The following is a 16,268-nucleotide window of genomic DNA, read 5'->3' on the forward strand; positions in this document are numbered from 1 at the left end:
CACCCCCCGCTTGGCAGCGAGGGGCTCAGAGGCAGAGGGGGCCCTCGAGTTACCTAGAGACACAGAGGGAGCTGGTGGCCACCGCTGGGACTGGAAGCAATTTCTCCTGACACCCAGTCCGATGTTCTTTCTGCCTGGGCCCCCTTCAGGGGGGTCAGGGCCCGCCTGCAGGGAGCTGGTCTTCCAGAAGGACCTGGCTGGGATCCAGGGGTGAACAGCTTGGATACAAGGGGTGGCTGGGCCGGAAGTTGTGCAGGCGACAGCCCTGAGCAGGGTCTGACAAATGCTTCTCGAAAGGGCCCGGTAGGAAATGGTTTAGGCCTTTATAGGCTAAGAGGCAAAACTGAAGATGTAATGTACGTACTTATATGACCACCTAATATGTGATCATTTTTTTAAAAAAAAATTTTTAAAGTGTATTTAGTTTTGAGAGAGACAGAGCGTGAGCAGGGGAGGGGCCAAGAGGGAGGGAGACACAGAATCCAAAGAAGCAGGCTCCAGGCTCTGAGCTCACAGCACAGAGCCCGACGCGGGGCTCGAACTCACGGACCGCGAGATCATGACCTGAGCCGAAGTCGGACGCTCAACCGACTGAGCCACCCAGGCGCCCCTAATACGTGATCACTTAAACATGGAACCATCTAAAAAATTTTTAAATCCTGTCGGTCATCTTGGGCTACACAAAAACAGGTGGCAGCTGGATATGACCTGCAGGCCAGCCCGGTCCTAGAGGATGGAAACATCAAAACAGATAGGTCTCAAGTGATGGAACCAGAAACTGGAGAGACGCAAGAGAGCCAAGGCCAGGGAATGAGAGAACAGAGCAGGTAGATATCAAAGAAAGAGAGATGGAGGGGGAGAAGGGGCAAACCAATGGTCACAAATCGGCTTTGGCGGGGCAGGGGCATGTCGGAGTCCCAGATGTTGTCAGAGAAGCGTCTCCCAGCAGCACCAGGAGGGGTGGATGGAGAGAAGTCCACGGCGAGGGCAGTGCTCAAGTGGTCGGGAGTCATGGCGGCCAAGAGGACCTCGCCATCTGCCTGGGCAGCCTTTCCACGGGCGGGAGCCCCACACAGCCTGATCCCAGTGGCGTGTCCAGTTCTGGCTGAGTGTCCAGGCCTGAAGTCTTTGCCGGTTCTCTCATTTGGTCACCTGGTGATTCACACTCCAGGTCACCCACACCTGCTGCACAGTCCCCAACCCCTCCGCCTGCCCCACGGCCTCACCCTGAGGCTCCATGACCCTTGTCTTAGAGGTAAAGACTCTGAGCCTGAGTTTCCACCTGGCCTTGGATGATATGACAGAACCAGCCAGAAGTTCAGTGCTAAGGGATCGAAGTCCTCCTGAAGGCCGGTGATGACAGGCAAGGGGAAGGGAAGTCCCCCCAGGGGCCAGCTTTGAGCTGTCCATTGGTAATCCATTTTGCCCGATAACAGAAGTGACTGGGAGTACAGGTCTACGTGGACTGGTGGGCAGCGACCAGCTCCAGGAAGGAGGCTCCATGAAGGCAGGAGCCTGGGTTTGTTCTCCTTCACCATTTTATTCATGCCTGACATACAGTAGGAGCTCAGAAATATTCTTTACTTAAACATTCTTGACTTAAGGATGGTCAAGGGCTTGAAAAGTTCAAGGTTAGGGACGGATGACAAGGAAGTTTGAAGGAGAGGTTTGTGGGTAGTCCTCTTGGAGTAGATCTCGGGTGCCAGGCTACGTGGGGCTGTCTGCTCACCAGAAGCCCATCTATACAAAGGAGGCTCCTGAGAGTCAGCTGGGCAATCACACGGCCTCTTTCCAGCCACTCCGGTGCCTGTTCATGGACAACGTGGGCGTGGTGGCGGGGACTGGGTCGTTAACCGTGTGCTTTTCGTTCACAGACTTCAGGCTATCAAGTTAAGACTGCGAATGAACCCGAGGGAAACTCACGGAGCACGGAAATGGATATACTGACTAGTAAGACGTGTCGCTAAGCGTGCACCTGTTTGTACGAGCGGGAGGCGCATTGCACAGCGTGGGAGCTGAGCGTTTCTGCTGCTGTTTTCATTTGGAGGTTTAGATGGGGAAACAGGGGTGCGCGTGAATATTAAGCATCCAAAGGCGTGGATTGTGGGGTGCTCGGTTCATCACCCAGTAAACCCCTTGCAAGACGCCCTCCTGTGATGCAGAGAGGGTAAAGCTAAAACGACATTTCTAGACTCCTTTGCTGCCGGGCCCTGGATGTGACCTAGGCTTTGCCCGCTCAGGTTCTCCTGCCGCGATACGCGGTATGGAAGGGAGGCCCACGAGACGGCCTGACGCGGGGCACCTGGGTGGCTGCTGTGGGTGACCGGGGGAGACAACAAGAGTCTTCAGGCAACCGCGGCGGCTTCCTGGCTTGGCAGCTTCTTAACGTGGTGGCTGCCTCTTGTCTCCGCCAGGGAAGAGGCCAGAGTGGTCCTCAGGCTGGGCTTATTTCTGGAATCTCAGACTAGAGGTCGACTCCTTCAACCCTGCCAGCAATTTTGTGAGCCACCCAACACCCTGTAATTAATCTTTCTCTCCTTAAACGGGCTAGAGTGGCTTCCGTTGTCTGCAACTGACCCCTGGCTGATTCCAGAAGCCCCCTGCTCAACGAGGATCCCCGGGACACTTACGAAGTGCGTAGGGGACGCCGCAGACCCCTGGCACCAGTTGCAAGGCCGTACTTTGGGGTCGGCCAACGTAGCCTACAAACGCCAGGTTCAGAGGGCTGAAACAAGACGCGTCTTCCGAACGTGCTGAGCGCGGCCGAGGAGGCGGCTGGGAGGGGACCAGAACACCGGCTCAGTGTTTGCTACGTGCCAAGCGCTGGGCATACTGGCTGCTTTCGCTCCCGACCATATCCCTTTGTGGTATCATTCAAGAAGACTGGAGAACTTTCCCAAGGTTGCTACCTTGGAGACGCGGTGACTGGGAGGCAAACGTGGATGGGGCTGACTCCAAGCCTGTTCCCAGGACAGATCCAAGCCCGTTTTTAAGGGAGCAATTTAGAGGCAAGAGAGAACTCTCACCTTTTCCCCAGGGCCATAAAAGTCTCTACTTAAAATAAATAAATAAATAAATAAATAAATAAATAAATAAATAAAACGTTTCCTTGGGATAATTTTAGAGGAGGTGCCAAGATAGCACCAAGTTCCCGTCACCGGGTCTCCTCTGACGCGAACCGCTCACGGAACCGTGGGACTCTCGTCAAAACCACGACACGAACACCGGCGTGACATTATTCAGGAAACCACAGACTTCATTTGTGTTCCATTGAGTTTTCCACTAATGTCCCTTTACCGTTCCAGGATGTGATCCAGGACGCCCAATCGCAAGGAGCTTGCTTTTTTCTTTTCTTTTTTTAACTTTTCTTTTTGTCATGCCATCACCTTATTCCAAAGCAAAAGGGCCTCAATTATTTGCACATGGTCAAGGACGGGAAACCCACACTCGCGATGGAGAGAGACTGTCGCGGGACAATTTGGAGCAATTTCCCTTGCTGTCCGTTGGTAGCAGAGGCCTCCTGTTAGAAATTAGCAGAAGGCCACGTCGAAGACCAAGGAGGAGCTGGAAGCAGGGACCGACCAGGACGCACGCCAAAGCGCGACGGCAATCCAGGATCCCCACGACGGAAACCCGGAGCGGGCCGGGGGCGCTCCCCTTGAAGCGTAATCGAGGGAAGCAGGGTGGCGAAAGGTCACCGCAGGAGCGGTTGGGAGCCAGAGCCGGCCAGACGGTGACAGGAAAGGCCAAGGCCAAGTAGCTGAATAGCGTCTCACCAAGGGGTTTCCACGAAAGATGATGAATCTCTCCAATTAAACATGTCACGGCCGGGCTGGGAAGCCTCAGATGAAAACAGAGGTAAGATAATTACTTCCATGGCTAGGGCTGGTGGGGGGGTGGGGGGGTGGAGGGGGGAGTGGAAAATCACATAGTCATAAAAATGACTTAATCACCCAGTCAGGAGTATGAGAGCTCTGTAAAGATTCAGAAACTGTAGTTTTCCCACCGAAGCGATGTTTTAATGCCGAAGTTCCCAACCCCAGGTCGCTAGAAACAGCACACAGTCACTCTACGTGATGCCCGGCCTACCTTCACATTACGCAGATTAAGGCTTTTTAAAATCAGCTACGTAGGGCCGACCCCATGACCTCCATACACCTCAAGGGTAGAGTGTCCCAGCGGACGAGGTTCTGTCTTTTGTTTTGTTTTGGGAGACGGCTAATCAGGAGTCGAGGAGCCCCCTGACCCCAGGTCACAAGAGTCACGAGGGCTTCGGGGACTACCCTTAAGACGTTAGCCAGTAGGTCCCAAGATAGCTGGTGGACTCACGTCTTTCTTCTTTTTCTTGTAATATTTATTTGGGGGACAGCATGAGCAGGGGAGGGGCAGAGAGAGAGGGAGACAGAGAATCCCAAGCAGGCTCTGCGCTGACAGTGGCGAGACCGATGCGGGGCTCGAACTCACGAACCGTGAGAGCAGGACCTGAGTTGAAGTCGGACGCTCAACCGCCTGAGCCACCCAGGCGCCCCCGGACTCACTTCTGGAAGTGAATTCCTTATAGCGAACAAGCACTACTCTTGTTACGGGCTGATGGCGGAGAGTTGTTCTGCCCTTTGACACCCAGAAGCGACCAGCTGGGGCACCGAGGACTCCGCGGTCTCACCTGCCGTTAACGCTGACCTGTGGAAGCCGAGGACCGCCTCCTAACAGAACAGACTCTCCCATCCGAGGCTCAGCCACGGGAATGGTGTTGGACTCCAAGGGCACGTGCCAGGGAACCGGCTCCTGCATCCAGAAGGTTCCAAGTCCTTCGCACTCACAATTCTGGACACCACTGAGTTTTACCCAGAGTCTAAAACCCGGTCTCTCCCTTTTACCAGTCACTTAAGGGTGAGGGATTAAAGACACGTTTTTCTCACCTGAGAGGTCCTTGTCTCTCTCTTCTTAATAAGCGACGAGGGTGTCTTCAGAGAACAGAGTAGGAAAAGGATTGCGTGCGTTATTAAAATAACAGATTTGTAAAATTTAGGAATGGGCGGATAAATAATGCAAGAGTCCAAGCCTTTCTATTTTAAAACCTCATGGCAAGTGTTCGAAACTGAAGTACATACGCTTTGGGAGCGGAAGATTCTGGACACACATTTCCCCTGGCAAGCCAGGGCCATTGCCAGGAGACTTGATTGACAGGCGGTGGGTCTGGGGTTCGCGGCTGGTTTCTTAGACCTCTCCTCGAACATGGGATGGTATCCCCCCTCCTCTTGTACCTCTGCCCTCTCTGGGTACAGCTTCCAAAACCCTGTGGCTTTGGAAAGCAGATTCTCAGACCTAAGAACGGTTTGTTAAACAAACCATCAAAGTGGGGCTTTGATCCAAGGGCCTTCTGTTATCTGCCTGGTGCCTGCCTCTGTTTAGGGCCGTCTGTCTACTCAGAGCGCATTTGGAATTTTCAAACTCCACTCGGTCTACCCTCCAGATTGCAGCCCACGAGGTCTGGGGAGATGCCGGCAATGACTTTGAAGATGCTTCCCAGGTGATCCTGACGTTTCCGAGGAGCTGAGAACCGCTATCGCCCTGAGTTCAACCTCTGCATAAACCAGGCATTGCTGCTGCCTGGAGGCCAGAATTTAAAAATCAGTCAGCCTTAGCCACATACCCTCTTTCTCCTCGTAACCTCTTCAGACAAAACCCCTTGACTCCAGAAAAAAAAGATTTTCCGAACCACACGATGCTTCATAGACCAAAATAGAGATTTTTTTATTTCCAGACATAAAGCAGATACAGTTTTAAACGCAAAAAAAGCAACAACAAAAACATCCAGCCGTCTTTGAGAACACGGCTACTTCCAACTCCAGCCACAGAAAGGGGCTGTAAACTTCAAGGTGACTTTGAAACCATAGCACTGAGAAGCTAGAAGAACCCATGAATCCCTCCCTCCCTCCCTCCCTCCCGAGCGGGGAAGGCTCTGGGCTGGTCGTGGACTTGATATGAACCGAGATAAAACACACATGTTCCAGGACACTCATTTGGCTCTGTTACTGCTTGCCTTCCCAGAAAGCTTAATTTATTGCAAACGCATGTTTGACAATCACGACTAGTATGACGGGAGTGGATATGGTCCCTGTGAATACTGTTTACATAACAGAACATTTTAAACACTGAAGTTTGCTTTCGAGGCCAAAACCCACTTATGTGGCATCTACACACACACACACACATACCTATTCCACTGGACCGTCGCCTGCGTCAACCAGACCAGACCAGCGGTGTAAACAGCCAGTCACTCTTTGGACTTGGCTGAGGGTAGAGAGAGGGCAGGAATGTGGCTGACGCCTCCAGGTGGGGTTCCGCAGAGGCCTGGACCCCTCTGGTTCCCGAGCCCTCCCTTGGGAGAGGGGACAAGGCAAACTAACAAACCCATCAGGCTCACATGCTTTGGCACAAGAGGATTGGTCTCTTGGACTTGAAATGGGCTTGCAAAGTTTTCATTCCTCCAAAGCTGACCCTGGAAACTTGCCTTTTTCCTGCCTCTGGCACCTTAGGTACCCAACAAATTCTACCAACACCAGTGGCTTCTAAAACACAAAGACACAGACAGACATGCAGAGCAAAGAGAGATGTGAAGGAATCTAGGACCCGTTGAGCTAAGTCCTTCTTCACGAGCTGGTTGTATGCTGTCTCGAGAAAAAAAGAGAGAGCATCATTTCCAGACCAGCTTATGGAAATTTCCAGATGGCAGAGAATCCCGGGGGTCGACTGACATTCCCTTTTGTGTGGAGAATGACAGGGGGACAAACAGCTACTTCCGTGAGAAGCATAAAATGCTGTTCTCAGGGGAAATGTCCTGGGTCCAGCATGGTCATCCTGAGGATGCCAGACCCTGTTGGTGTGTCTATTTTCCAGAAGCCCAGGGCTGAGAGCCAGGCTGCCCCCTCTGCTTCTGGGCCTTGTGTGCGTATACAGTGTGCACACACACACACGCACACACACACACACACACACACACACACAACTTCCAACTTCCTCTGTCCATTTCTTCCTTGCCAATGAAACTTCTAGAACATGCATGGCCTCTGCCCCTAGAGAGAAAATGCCTCTTTTTTTTCTCCAGGAGAAGAAATCAAAGCAGCTTTACAGGCAATGGCACCCGCCCACTCTGTCCCCCACCCGCCCTGTGAGAGGTGGCCTGTTGCCGTTCTTTGTCCCCAACCTCTGGCACCCATGCTGCTGTTCCCAGTTCCTGATGCCGGTGGGAGGTTCAGGATTCCATGGAGGGGGCGGGCATGGGGGAAAGCCCTGCAGCCCTGCTCTGGAGCGTCACCCTCAACGAGCCAACCGGCCGCCACGGCAGCGGCAGCCCGGGGCCACCGAGAGAAGAAAGGTAGCTGAGGCTGAAGTTCCATGGAGAGGCCTGGACCCCCTCACTCCTGAGTTCAAGTCCCAAAGGGGCCACTCTCTGGTTGCTTGTAGGCAAGCTGCTAACCACCCCCCCCTCCCCGGGCTCCGCTTTCAACAGGATCATAACCCTCACACAGGCATTTAGAAGGAGTCAGGGCTGGGGCATCTGCGTGGCTCAGTCTGTTGAGCGTCCGACTTCGGCTCAGGTCATGTTCTCACAGTTGACGAGTTCGAGTCCCACGTGGGGCTCTGTGCCGACAGTTCCGAGCCTGGAGCTGCTTCGGATTCTGTATCTCCCTCTGTCTGTCTCTGCCCCTCCCCCTGCTCATGCTCTGTCTCTGTCTCAAAAATAAATAAACATTAGAAAAAGAATTTTTTTTTTTTAAATAAAAAAGAAGCCAGCGACATCTTGTAGGCTCTGAATTGAGGTTTCTTCCCTCCCCTTGCATCAGAACAGGAGAGGGGCTGGAGGCCTACAGCCTGATTGCTGACCTTGGAAGTAAGCATCCTGGAAAGGAAGCCCGGATCCTTTGGGGAAACAGATCCCTCTGTATGACCACTGTCCCGTCTGGACAAGGTGGTTGGGTACCAACCAGTGAGTGCTGGTATGTTACCATGACAACCAACGGAGGTGGGGGGGTGGGATGCTGAATTGGCTGACTGTTCTCTAAAGCTCTGGGTGCTCTGTTGGAAGATCTGTTTTTAGACAGCAAGGTTTGATTTTTTAATTCCCTTTTAAAAACACATTCCTCCTCCTTCTCGCTTTGGAGACAGACAGAAGGCATTCATCTTGCAACTGAAACCGAGGGAGCAAGGATGGCTGGTGTGAGTCCTTTGAATCTTCCCTCTGCTGGAGGCACCCGTTTGCTCTGTCAGCCCCATTATGGGAACCACCTGTGGCTGCATCCCTGCACTTTTCTGATCTTCCAGAAAGTGGGGGGCCGCCCAGGAAAAGCCCAGAGGGCCCCTCTTTCCAGGATTTGCACCCAGGAGTAAACTCACGTTCCGGAAGAAATTAAAGCAAATATGAATTTTCTAGGCTAATTCCAAACACAAAGGTGTTAAAAAGCGTAGCCCCGGGGCCGGGACAGGGGAGGGGCTGTCTCTGCTCGCTGTGGCCAGGCAGGGGCACCTGACTTACTTGCCTGTCCCAGGTCTTACAAAAAGGTGGGCCTGGCAGCGCCCTCGGTGTGGAAGGAACGCCTTGGGGAGGGGAAGGGCTTCACGGACCCAGGGAGCCCTGCCACCTGGTGGCGCAGGTGGCGGGCGGTGGCGGGCGCGTGGCGGCGCGTCATGCTCTCACTCTACTGACCGATGTCCTCCAAGCTCTGCTGATGGAGCTGGAGACCAAGGCAGAGAGGGTCCACATATCAGAGGCACAGGCACCTAAGGGCCACCTGAATCCACTCCATCCTCTTTCTTGCTAAGAGACGCCCGTTTTGTCGGGGGGGGGGGGGGGGCATGTCTCCGGATTCCTCCCGGATGGAGAGGAACCACGTGACACAGTCTGGCCAATGAGGGGGCAGCAGCAGCCTGTGGGTGGGGCTTCTGGGAAAGGGGAGGAAAACGAGGGCCACGAGGGCCGGTTCGGGAGCCCGTTCGCCCTCTTCCTGCCTGGAATGCAGACGCGATGTCGGAGGTAGCGCAAGCACCTAGGGCCATGAGGTAACCTCGAGGGAAGGGAGAGAGCTGCAGAAACCTTGGCAGCTGCCAAGGCTGCCTGGCTCTAGATTTCTCAGGCTCAGGGAAAAGCAAAGTCCCTGGTTGTTTACGTCAGAGCAGGAGGGATTCTGCTACGTGGGGCTGAATCTCGAGATTTCCCTTCACACAGGAGCCCTTCACCATCTTCTGAGAGTATCTAACATCTCAGGCAGCACGGGGGATTCCAGGGCCAACTTCCCCTTTTGTGGTTGCAAGGACGGTGGCAGGGAAGTCGCCCAAGGTCACCCGGCTATTAACAGCAGAACTCCCTCTGCACCCTGTCCAGCCCTGCGCACTCTGTCACCTGATGCGGGGAGCCCTCTCCCCACCTGTACAACTAACTCACCCCCTGCATCACTGGGTGAACAGGAGCTGTCGGGACCTCAGCCTCCTCATCTGTAAAATGGGCACAGGTTGGAATAAGAGAGTCTATAAAAGCCCTCCCACCTCTGACAGCCTAAAAAAAAAAAAAAAAAACCAGGCAATTTCACATTTTCTCCTCCATTTTGCTTCCCCTAAAAGTTCTATGCGGTAATTCCTCCCCATGATCTGCTCTCTGGGGTTACCTTGTATCCCCCATGTATGAAACTAAGGAGAGAGATTTTTGATTGGAAACGTCCTAATTTTATTTTGCTTTTAATATTTTTTTACGTTTATTTCATTTTTGAGAGACGGAGAGAGAGAGAGGAGAGAATCCCAAGGGGGCTCTGAGCTGTCAGCACAGAGCCCCACGCGGGGCTCGATCTCCCGAATCGTGAGATCATGACCTGAGTCGAGACCAAGAGTCGGACGCTTAACGGGCTGAGCCACCCAGGCGCCCTGAGAACGTCCTAATTTTAAAATTTAAAAAAGGGGGGGGGGTGGAGGCCAGAGTTGAGAGTTTGCTGAGGGGGGCTGGTATCAGGGACAAGGAGGTCAAACAGGCATTTTTCACATGACAAATAGGATTGATTGGCAGCAGCTGCCTGGGTGGTTTCCAGAAGGACTGTGAGGTCTGTGCAGGATAGACAGGGCGAGGGGAACGGCTCGGTGATCAACTCTCAATGTCTGCCATGGATGCAGTAAGAGAAGTCCACGTAGGTAGTGCTGGGCCTGTGCTGAGCCCACAGCTCACGGCCTCGCCACCTCTCCGTGGTGCTGACCGGGCCTGGCGACCATCAGACTGGGTGACAGGAGCGGAGTCGGGGGAGGCCCGCTGGAGTGGCTGAGGTCCCACGAGAGAAAGAATTAGGGCACCGTCCTGGCTGGGCCAGGGATACGAGAGGCTCACTGGAGGTCACCGTGCCACTGCCAGCGAGAGCCGCTCCAGTAACAAGTTTCAAAGGAAGCTGTGGGCACCTCAGGACACGCGGGACCCCTCCCCTGCCCCCTTCTGCCCCGCCCCCTTCTGCCCCAGGCGCAGCCTCCCTCAGGGGGCCGCTCAGTTCCCCTGCTCCAGGGACTAACAGTGGGTGGGAGGTGGGGAGGGCATGATTATCCTAATTCTTGGCCAAATTGATGCCTGGTGTACGTTACCAAGCCGGAAAAGCTCCAGCGGGGAAGAGTGGGCTTCTCAGTTTGGTATCTCCAACCGCAGACTTTTACCGTGACCCATGACTGCAGACGAGTAACTGTGCCAGTAACAGAAGTAACACTAAACACGCAGTGTTTGAGCACTTGCACGTCCCTGGCCTTAGCCCTGGGCCTCGCCGGAAACTTCTAGAAGCCCTCTCCAAGATAAAGCACCGCCCAAGGGACCACGCCTCCGTCCTGAGCCCAGCCCATCCGTTTCTCCTCCCGGCTCCTTCTGTGGTGCCTGCGTCCTCTCCTCATCCTGCCACCCTGATCCCGACCCGCCCTTCCGTTCAGGTTGGCTCACAGCGGCACGGTGACCTCCAAGGGACGGCAAGGCACACGAGGACCACGTCCTCGGCTATCCCACTGCGTGCCCTACCAGCTTCAGTGACGGTGGGTCTGCCCCCCCGCTCCAGGAGGGCAGATGGGCAAGGTCAAGAGCAAGGACTTCACTTGGTTGGGCATCTTCTAAGGCACAAACCCTCCCCTGGGCTGTGAGCTCCTGGAAGGCGGGCCTGGGGCTTTATTGACCTGAATTCTCCAGCACGAGCCTGGCACAGACGAGGGACTTGAGAACACCTGTTGCGTTGAGTTAAAGAGCAAAGAAGCACAGGGCATTTCTGCCCAGTTGGCCAGACAGAAAGCGACAGACACGGGCTCCCGAACGGCCATCGGGAGTGCCGTGCTAACGGCCCTCCGTCCGTCTCTCCAAGGCCACAGCTGGCAGGCTCCCGGCCCCTCCTCGGCCCTGTCGCAAGAAACTGCACCCAACCCTCACCCTGTCCTCCTCCTGCTTCTCTTTCCTCCCTCCCTGAGAGTCCAGCCCAAGGCACTTCTCAAGCTGCACCCCTCCCTTCTCCCAGCCTTTTCTGGCAGGGCTCTCCTGTCCTTCCAGAAAGAACAGTGCATTTGGGGAAAACAGCAGAGAGTTGGCCATTTTTGTCTTCTAAAGACTCAGAAAACGTACCTAAAGGAAGATACAGCTGTTCTCTCCCCTCCCTCGTTCCTAGAGGCCACGGGACGCCCAACAAGAGGAAGGATACACTCTGAGAATAAAGAGCCGGCACTTAGATGAAATAAAATCCTACGAAGCGCAAAAACCTCCAGGCATCTGCCCTTATTAGTACCATTATTTTCATTCTGTCTTTGGGGAGTGAAAACTTGGCCACGGGTCCTTGTCCTCGGATAAAAGTCGAGACCTATAAAGGTACAGCCTGACGCCCCTCCCTCCCTCCCTCCCTCGCTCCCTCTATAATTGTGGCGGAAGGCACAGAACGTGAAATTTACTATCTTTGCCATTTTTAAGTGTAAAGTTTGGTGACGTCAGGTCTTCTGTCCCCTCCTGCCTTTGCCCCTCACTTGTCTTCTGCTCCTTCACCTGTTCCGTCCGCCCTCTCTAACCAGGGCAGCTTCACGGGCACATCCCCAAAGCTTCCGCAGGGCGGCTCAGCCTCCCCGGCTCAGGCCCCGGCTCAGGCTCCGGGAGAAGATTTGATCCCCTCCCAACCGCACCCTCGGGCAGCCTGAGCCAATCCCCCCCACTCTCCCCCCCCCCCCACCCCCCCAGCAGGGACAGACATCCTCGGACCCCTGGTCCCTGCTGCGGCCTGAAGCAAAGAAATCAGAGGTTGTAAGAGACAACTGAGTCCCATGCAGCAGGATTCATCTCCTCTGTATCTGGGAGGGGGGTTGGGGGGGTCACCAAACACGCTCGCCTCTGGGGTTTTCCATGCAATTCGACAACCACAGCTGAGGCCCCCACCCTGTGCTGGGCACTGGGTTCACACGCGCGGCCGCCATGCCTGGACCTCGCAGGTGGACAGAGAGGGGCTCAGCCCCCAGATGGGCAGGAAGCCCCGCTTCCCTCCGCAGCAGGCAGTAACCTCTGTGAAGGTGTCCGGAGGGGACCCTTGTGACTGTGCCCCTAGGGCGACTGTTCCCAGAACCCAGGGCGAGAGCAGCAGGGAGGCCGATGTGGGAGCCGGCCCGTCCTGCCGAGCAGGGGGCACTTGAGCTCCATCTGCAAAGGCCGCGCCCTGGCAGAGCCAGCCTGAACCGCCCCCACCCCCCTCCTCTCCCGCCAGTGTGGGCTTGGCACAGGGCAGATCTGGGTTCGAATCCCACCTCTGCGCGGGCAAGCGTCTCTGTCTTTAGGTCTCAGCCTGCCCATCTGGAGAATGGAGGTAAAGTTCATGCCTCACCCTAAGAGCTGTCGTGGGGGTTAAATCAAGTATGGCTTCTCCGGTGCCCACGCAGGGGCCGGGCACCCGCAAGCACCAAATGGAAGGCACTCTTGGTTTCGATGCCATTGTCCCCTCTGCTCCTCCCTGAGTCTCTGGGCCTCCTCTGTCATCGGCACCTGCACATCCCACCCCTCGTCTGGCTTCTTTAGAAACACCCTCGGGGCCTGTATGGGCCGGTCTGCAAGGAGGTCAGACTAAGAGGAAGGGCAGGGGCGGGAGGCAGCCGAGGAGGGCAACCAGCACCGCGATCATACCGCATTCTCCTCTCTCCCCTCCTACTCCCCCCTCCCCCTCCTCCACCCTCCTCTTCCTCCTTCTTCTCCTCTGCCCTCCCCCTCCTCCCCCTCTCTCTTCCTCCTCCTCTTCCTTTTCTCCTCCTTTCTCCCCTCCTCCCTTCTCCCTCTGCTCTCCCCTCCCATACCCCCCTCCTTCCTTCTCTCCCTCTCTTCTTCTGTCTCTTTCACACACACACACACAGACACACACACACACACACACACACACACACACACACACATACACGAGCTGGTGGGCCAGGCCGTGATCTTCGCACGTGTCTCCACGACTCTCACTCTGGGGCCGGAGGAAGAACAAACACACGCGGGTCCCACTGGGCACCCTTCTCACACGGCACTTTAAAGCTCTTTGTAGTTGTTGTGCAGGAAGCTAGAAAGTCCTACAAATCCTAAACGTCTGCATCCATTGTAAGCAGGAGAGATTACACGTGAAAAGCACCAGTATGTGGGCTATTTCACAACTGTATTTATATGAAAGTAATAAAAATACCCATTCTCTTTTTTTAAAAAGTGATGCAAACAAGCAGGCTCTAGGGCCTCGTTATCAAAATTTAAAAAATACGTACAGACGTTCCCACCCCCCGGCCTGCGTATTGCAGTTTTTCTGCCCGGGGACGCGGGCTACACGCAGCACGGTTACCGACGCGACAGGTCACCCTACGGTGAGCCGGGGCTTCGGGGCGCCCGCCTCTCGCTGTGTGGTCTTGGGCAAGTTCCTCCCCTCTCGGGGCCTCAGCCTCCTCCCCCGCCAAGTAGGCCCGGCCACAGTCTGACCTTCCAGCGCCGGACCCGCACGGCCCGGGGAGCACCTGGGCTCGGCCACGTGACCCAACGCCTGGGTCCTCCAGCCCTGATTTTCCAGGACAGTGGTCGCCTGCGGGGACCCGTCTAGTGGCTCCGCCTCCTAGTATCTGGAGAAAAGTGTGCTTTCTGAGTGCGAACTTCTCCGCAGCTGCGTTTTCCTGCCCTGGGAATGTCCAGCTTGGCCCAGTCCGGGGGTGGGGGGCCTGGGGGGCCTGGGTTCTGGAGAGGGAGGGGCCGTGTTTGCCGGAGCGCTGGGGGGCGGGGCTTGGTGCCGGCAGTCAGGACCCTCCTGGGTCCTCCGTTTCCCTCTCTGCAGGGCCTTTCTGAGGCTGGACTTCATGATTCCAAAGGCCTGCAGGATCCCCTTTTGGTCCACTACTTGTAGGTGAAGGGACAAAATCAGTTTGTAAAGAGGGGCCACTAGGCGTTTTCCAAAAGGAAACTTAGTGTTTTTGTTGATTTAGGGAAACTGCGATCCAGTTATAATGCGCTCAGGAGGAAAGGACACGTTTCTGGCCTCAGGGCCCCGGATCCGGTCTGCGGGGGGGCCCTCTCCTGGGGGTGCCCACAGGCAGCCTCGTTCGGGTCCCCTTGTGAGGACACGTGTGGGACACTCTCAGCCCAGAAGACCCACCTCCCTCCGAAGTCCATTCTCCAGGGAGGAAGAGGCAGAGACCCCTAGACAGGCTGAGCTCCAACGCCCGTCTCTCATCTCTGTCTTGGACCCTCGATCCCTGGTCCCTGGAGGGCCACGTGCTCCCCCCCTCTGACCCTTCAGCTCGAGTCGTAGACAGTGGAAAACAGCCCAAGAGGGACAGAAGGACACACTTCCCCGGCACAGCGTGCTCCCCATTCTGAATGAAGACCTTGGCAAGGAAGTTTCCCTCCTTCCCTTCTCCTTTTCCAGAACACAGGGAGCATGCTCTAACCAGACCTGCAGATCAGGGTCACGGCCACGGCCTTCTGCATTGCTCTGGGCCATCAGAGGCCAAGAGGTGGAGGGGCAGGGGGGAGCACCCCCCCCCGCCGCCCCTGCACAGGGTGCCCAAAATTCTGTGAGCTGGTATAGTCCTGGGTCCTGCTTGTCATCTTTCTTTTCCTTCAGGGATAGCACGCTATCACTCGTCACTTTTCGCTGCCGTCACCGGCCCTGCCTTCAAGCATCACCCTTATGCTTCTGACCCACAGCATCTAACCCGCTGTCATTTTGTTCTCAGTGTCTAGAGCGAGAGCGACTGAGCTGAGTGAGGGCTGGTGTTGCTCCTCTGTGTTGACAGCTCAGGGGCCTCTCCACTAGCATCTGGGGTTGGGACGTGGCTTCCCGCTAAGCGGTTGCCAGAAAAGTGACACGTTCCTGTTCTCGCTCCCCGGGGGGGGGGGGGGGGCCCGCAGACCCAGGCAAAAATCCCACAGGACCCGCAAGCTGCTAGGAACCTTCCCACCCACAAATAGACGCCATACGTGAAACTATATGGACTGAGCGTATCTACACACAGAGGATATAAACATTCTATGCATCACTCCCTAGTCGCACATAGGGCACCTTTAGGATAAATAGGCTAAGACGACACCATATAAAAAGTGGTTTTGTTTGGGGGGCATCAATGCAGTATTTTCACCGAGGCAGCTGTGCCGGTCGCAGCCTGCCTCTGCTTCCAGTTTCCTGGGCCCCCTCGGAAGGAGCCCTGGGGCGGATGGAGGGCTGGAGGAGAGAGTCACCTGCGTGGCCCGGCGGGTTAGGTGGGCGGGGGGCCATCGTAGCGCAGCATGAACTTGAAGGAGCGGGCGAAGTTGTTGGCCAGCGTGCAGCTGCGGTTCTCTTCCCCGACCGGAAGCAGGAACAGCAGCAGCAGGAACAGCAGGAACAGCAGCTGCAGGGGGAGAGCCACACAGCACACCTTCCGGAAGAGGGGCCCGAGTCCTCGCCACCGCGGAGCCTGCGGAACCAAAGCAGGACGTGTGAGTGCGCTCGGGGTGGGGGGTGGGGGGGCTCTGAGCGGGAGGGGAGGGCAAGCCGGCCGTACCGGTCTCAGTCTTCCCGACTGTCAAGTGGGGCTAAGGTCGGTTTCGCCAGAAACCAAGGTGTCTGGTTTGCTCAAACCATTCAAGGCAGGAAGGGTAGGGAAAAAACACAGAGCTCCGGGCTTTGCCTGTTCTTATATAAATCCTCCCCGGGCGTGTGAGAGCCCCGGCCGTAAATCTTGAGAAGGTCACTCAAGTCCTCCAAAGCTCAAACTTCTCATCTCTAAACTGGGGGGGGGGGAAACGGTACCCA

The 16,268-nt window shown here is 55.7% G+C and overlaps 1 protein-coding gene across 7 annotated transcripts in view; it reads right to left on the bottom strand.

Moving 5' to 3' along the window:
- Positions 1-401: 401 nt before the first annotated feature.
- Positions 402-16,268, bottom strand: part of SYNE3 (spectrin repeat containing nuclear envelope family member 3) — a 105,192-nt gene continuing 89,325 nt past the window's right edge. For 5 of the 7 annotated variants that reach the window (XM_078447873.2, XM_060620683.3, XM_060620680.3 and 2 more), the window contains one exon: positions 5,730-15,930. In XM_078447873.2, the coding sequence (XP_078303999.2) occupies positions 15,730-15,930 (201 nt within the window). In that variant the 3' untranslated portion in view covers positions 5,730-15,729. Of the gene's footprint in view, positions 3,842-5,044; positions 5,611-5,729; positions 15,931-16,268 lie in introns of those variants that run through there. The other 2 variants (XM_060620682.3, XM_060620681.3) reach the window with 2 other exon arrangements.

Source organism: Panthera onca, chromosome B3 (genome assembly GCF_046562875.1).
Source record: "Panthera onca isolate mPanOnc1 chromosome B3, mPanOnc1 haplotype 2, whole genome shotgun sequence".
In the NCBI taxonomy this organism is placed as follows: domain Eukaryota; kingdom Metazoa; phylum Chordata; class Mammalia; order Carnivora; family Felidae; genus Panthera; species Panthera onca.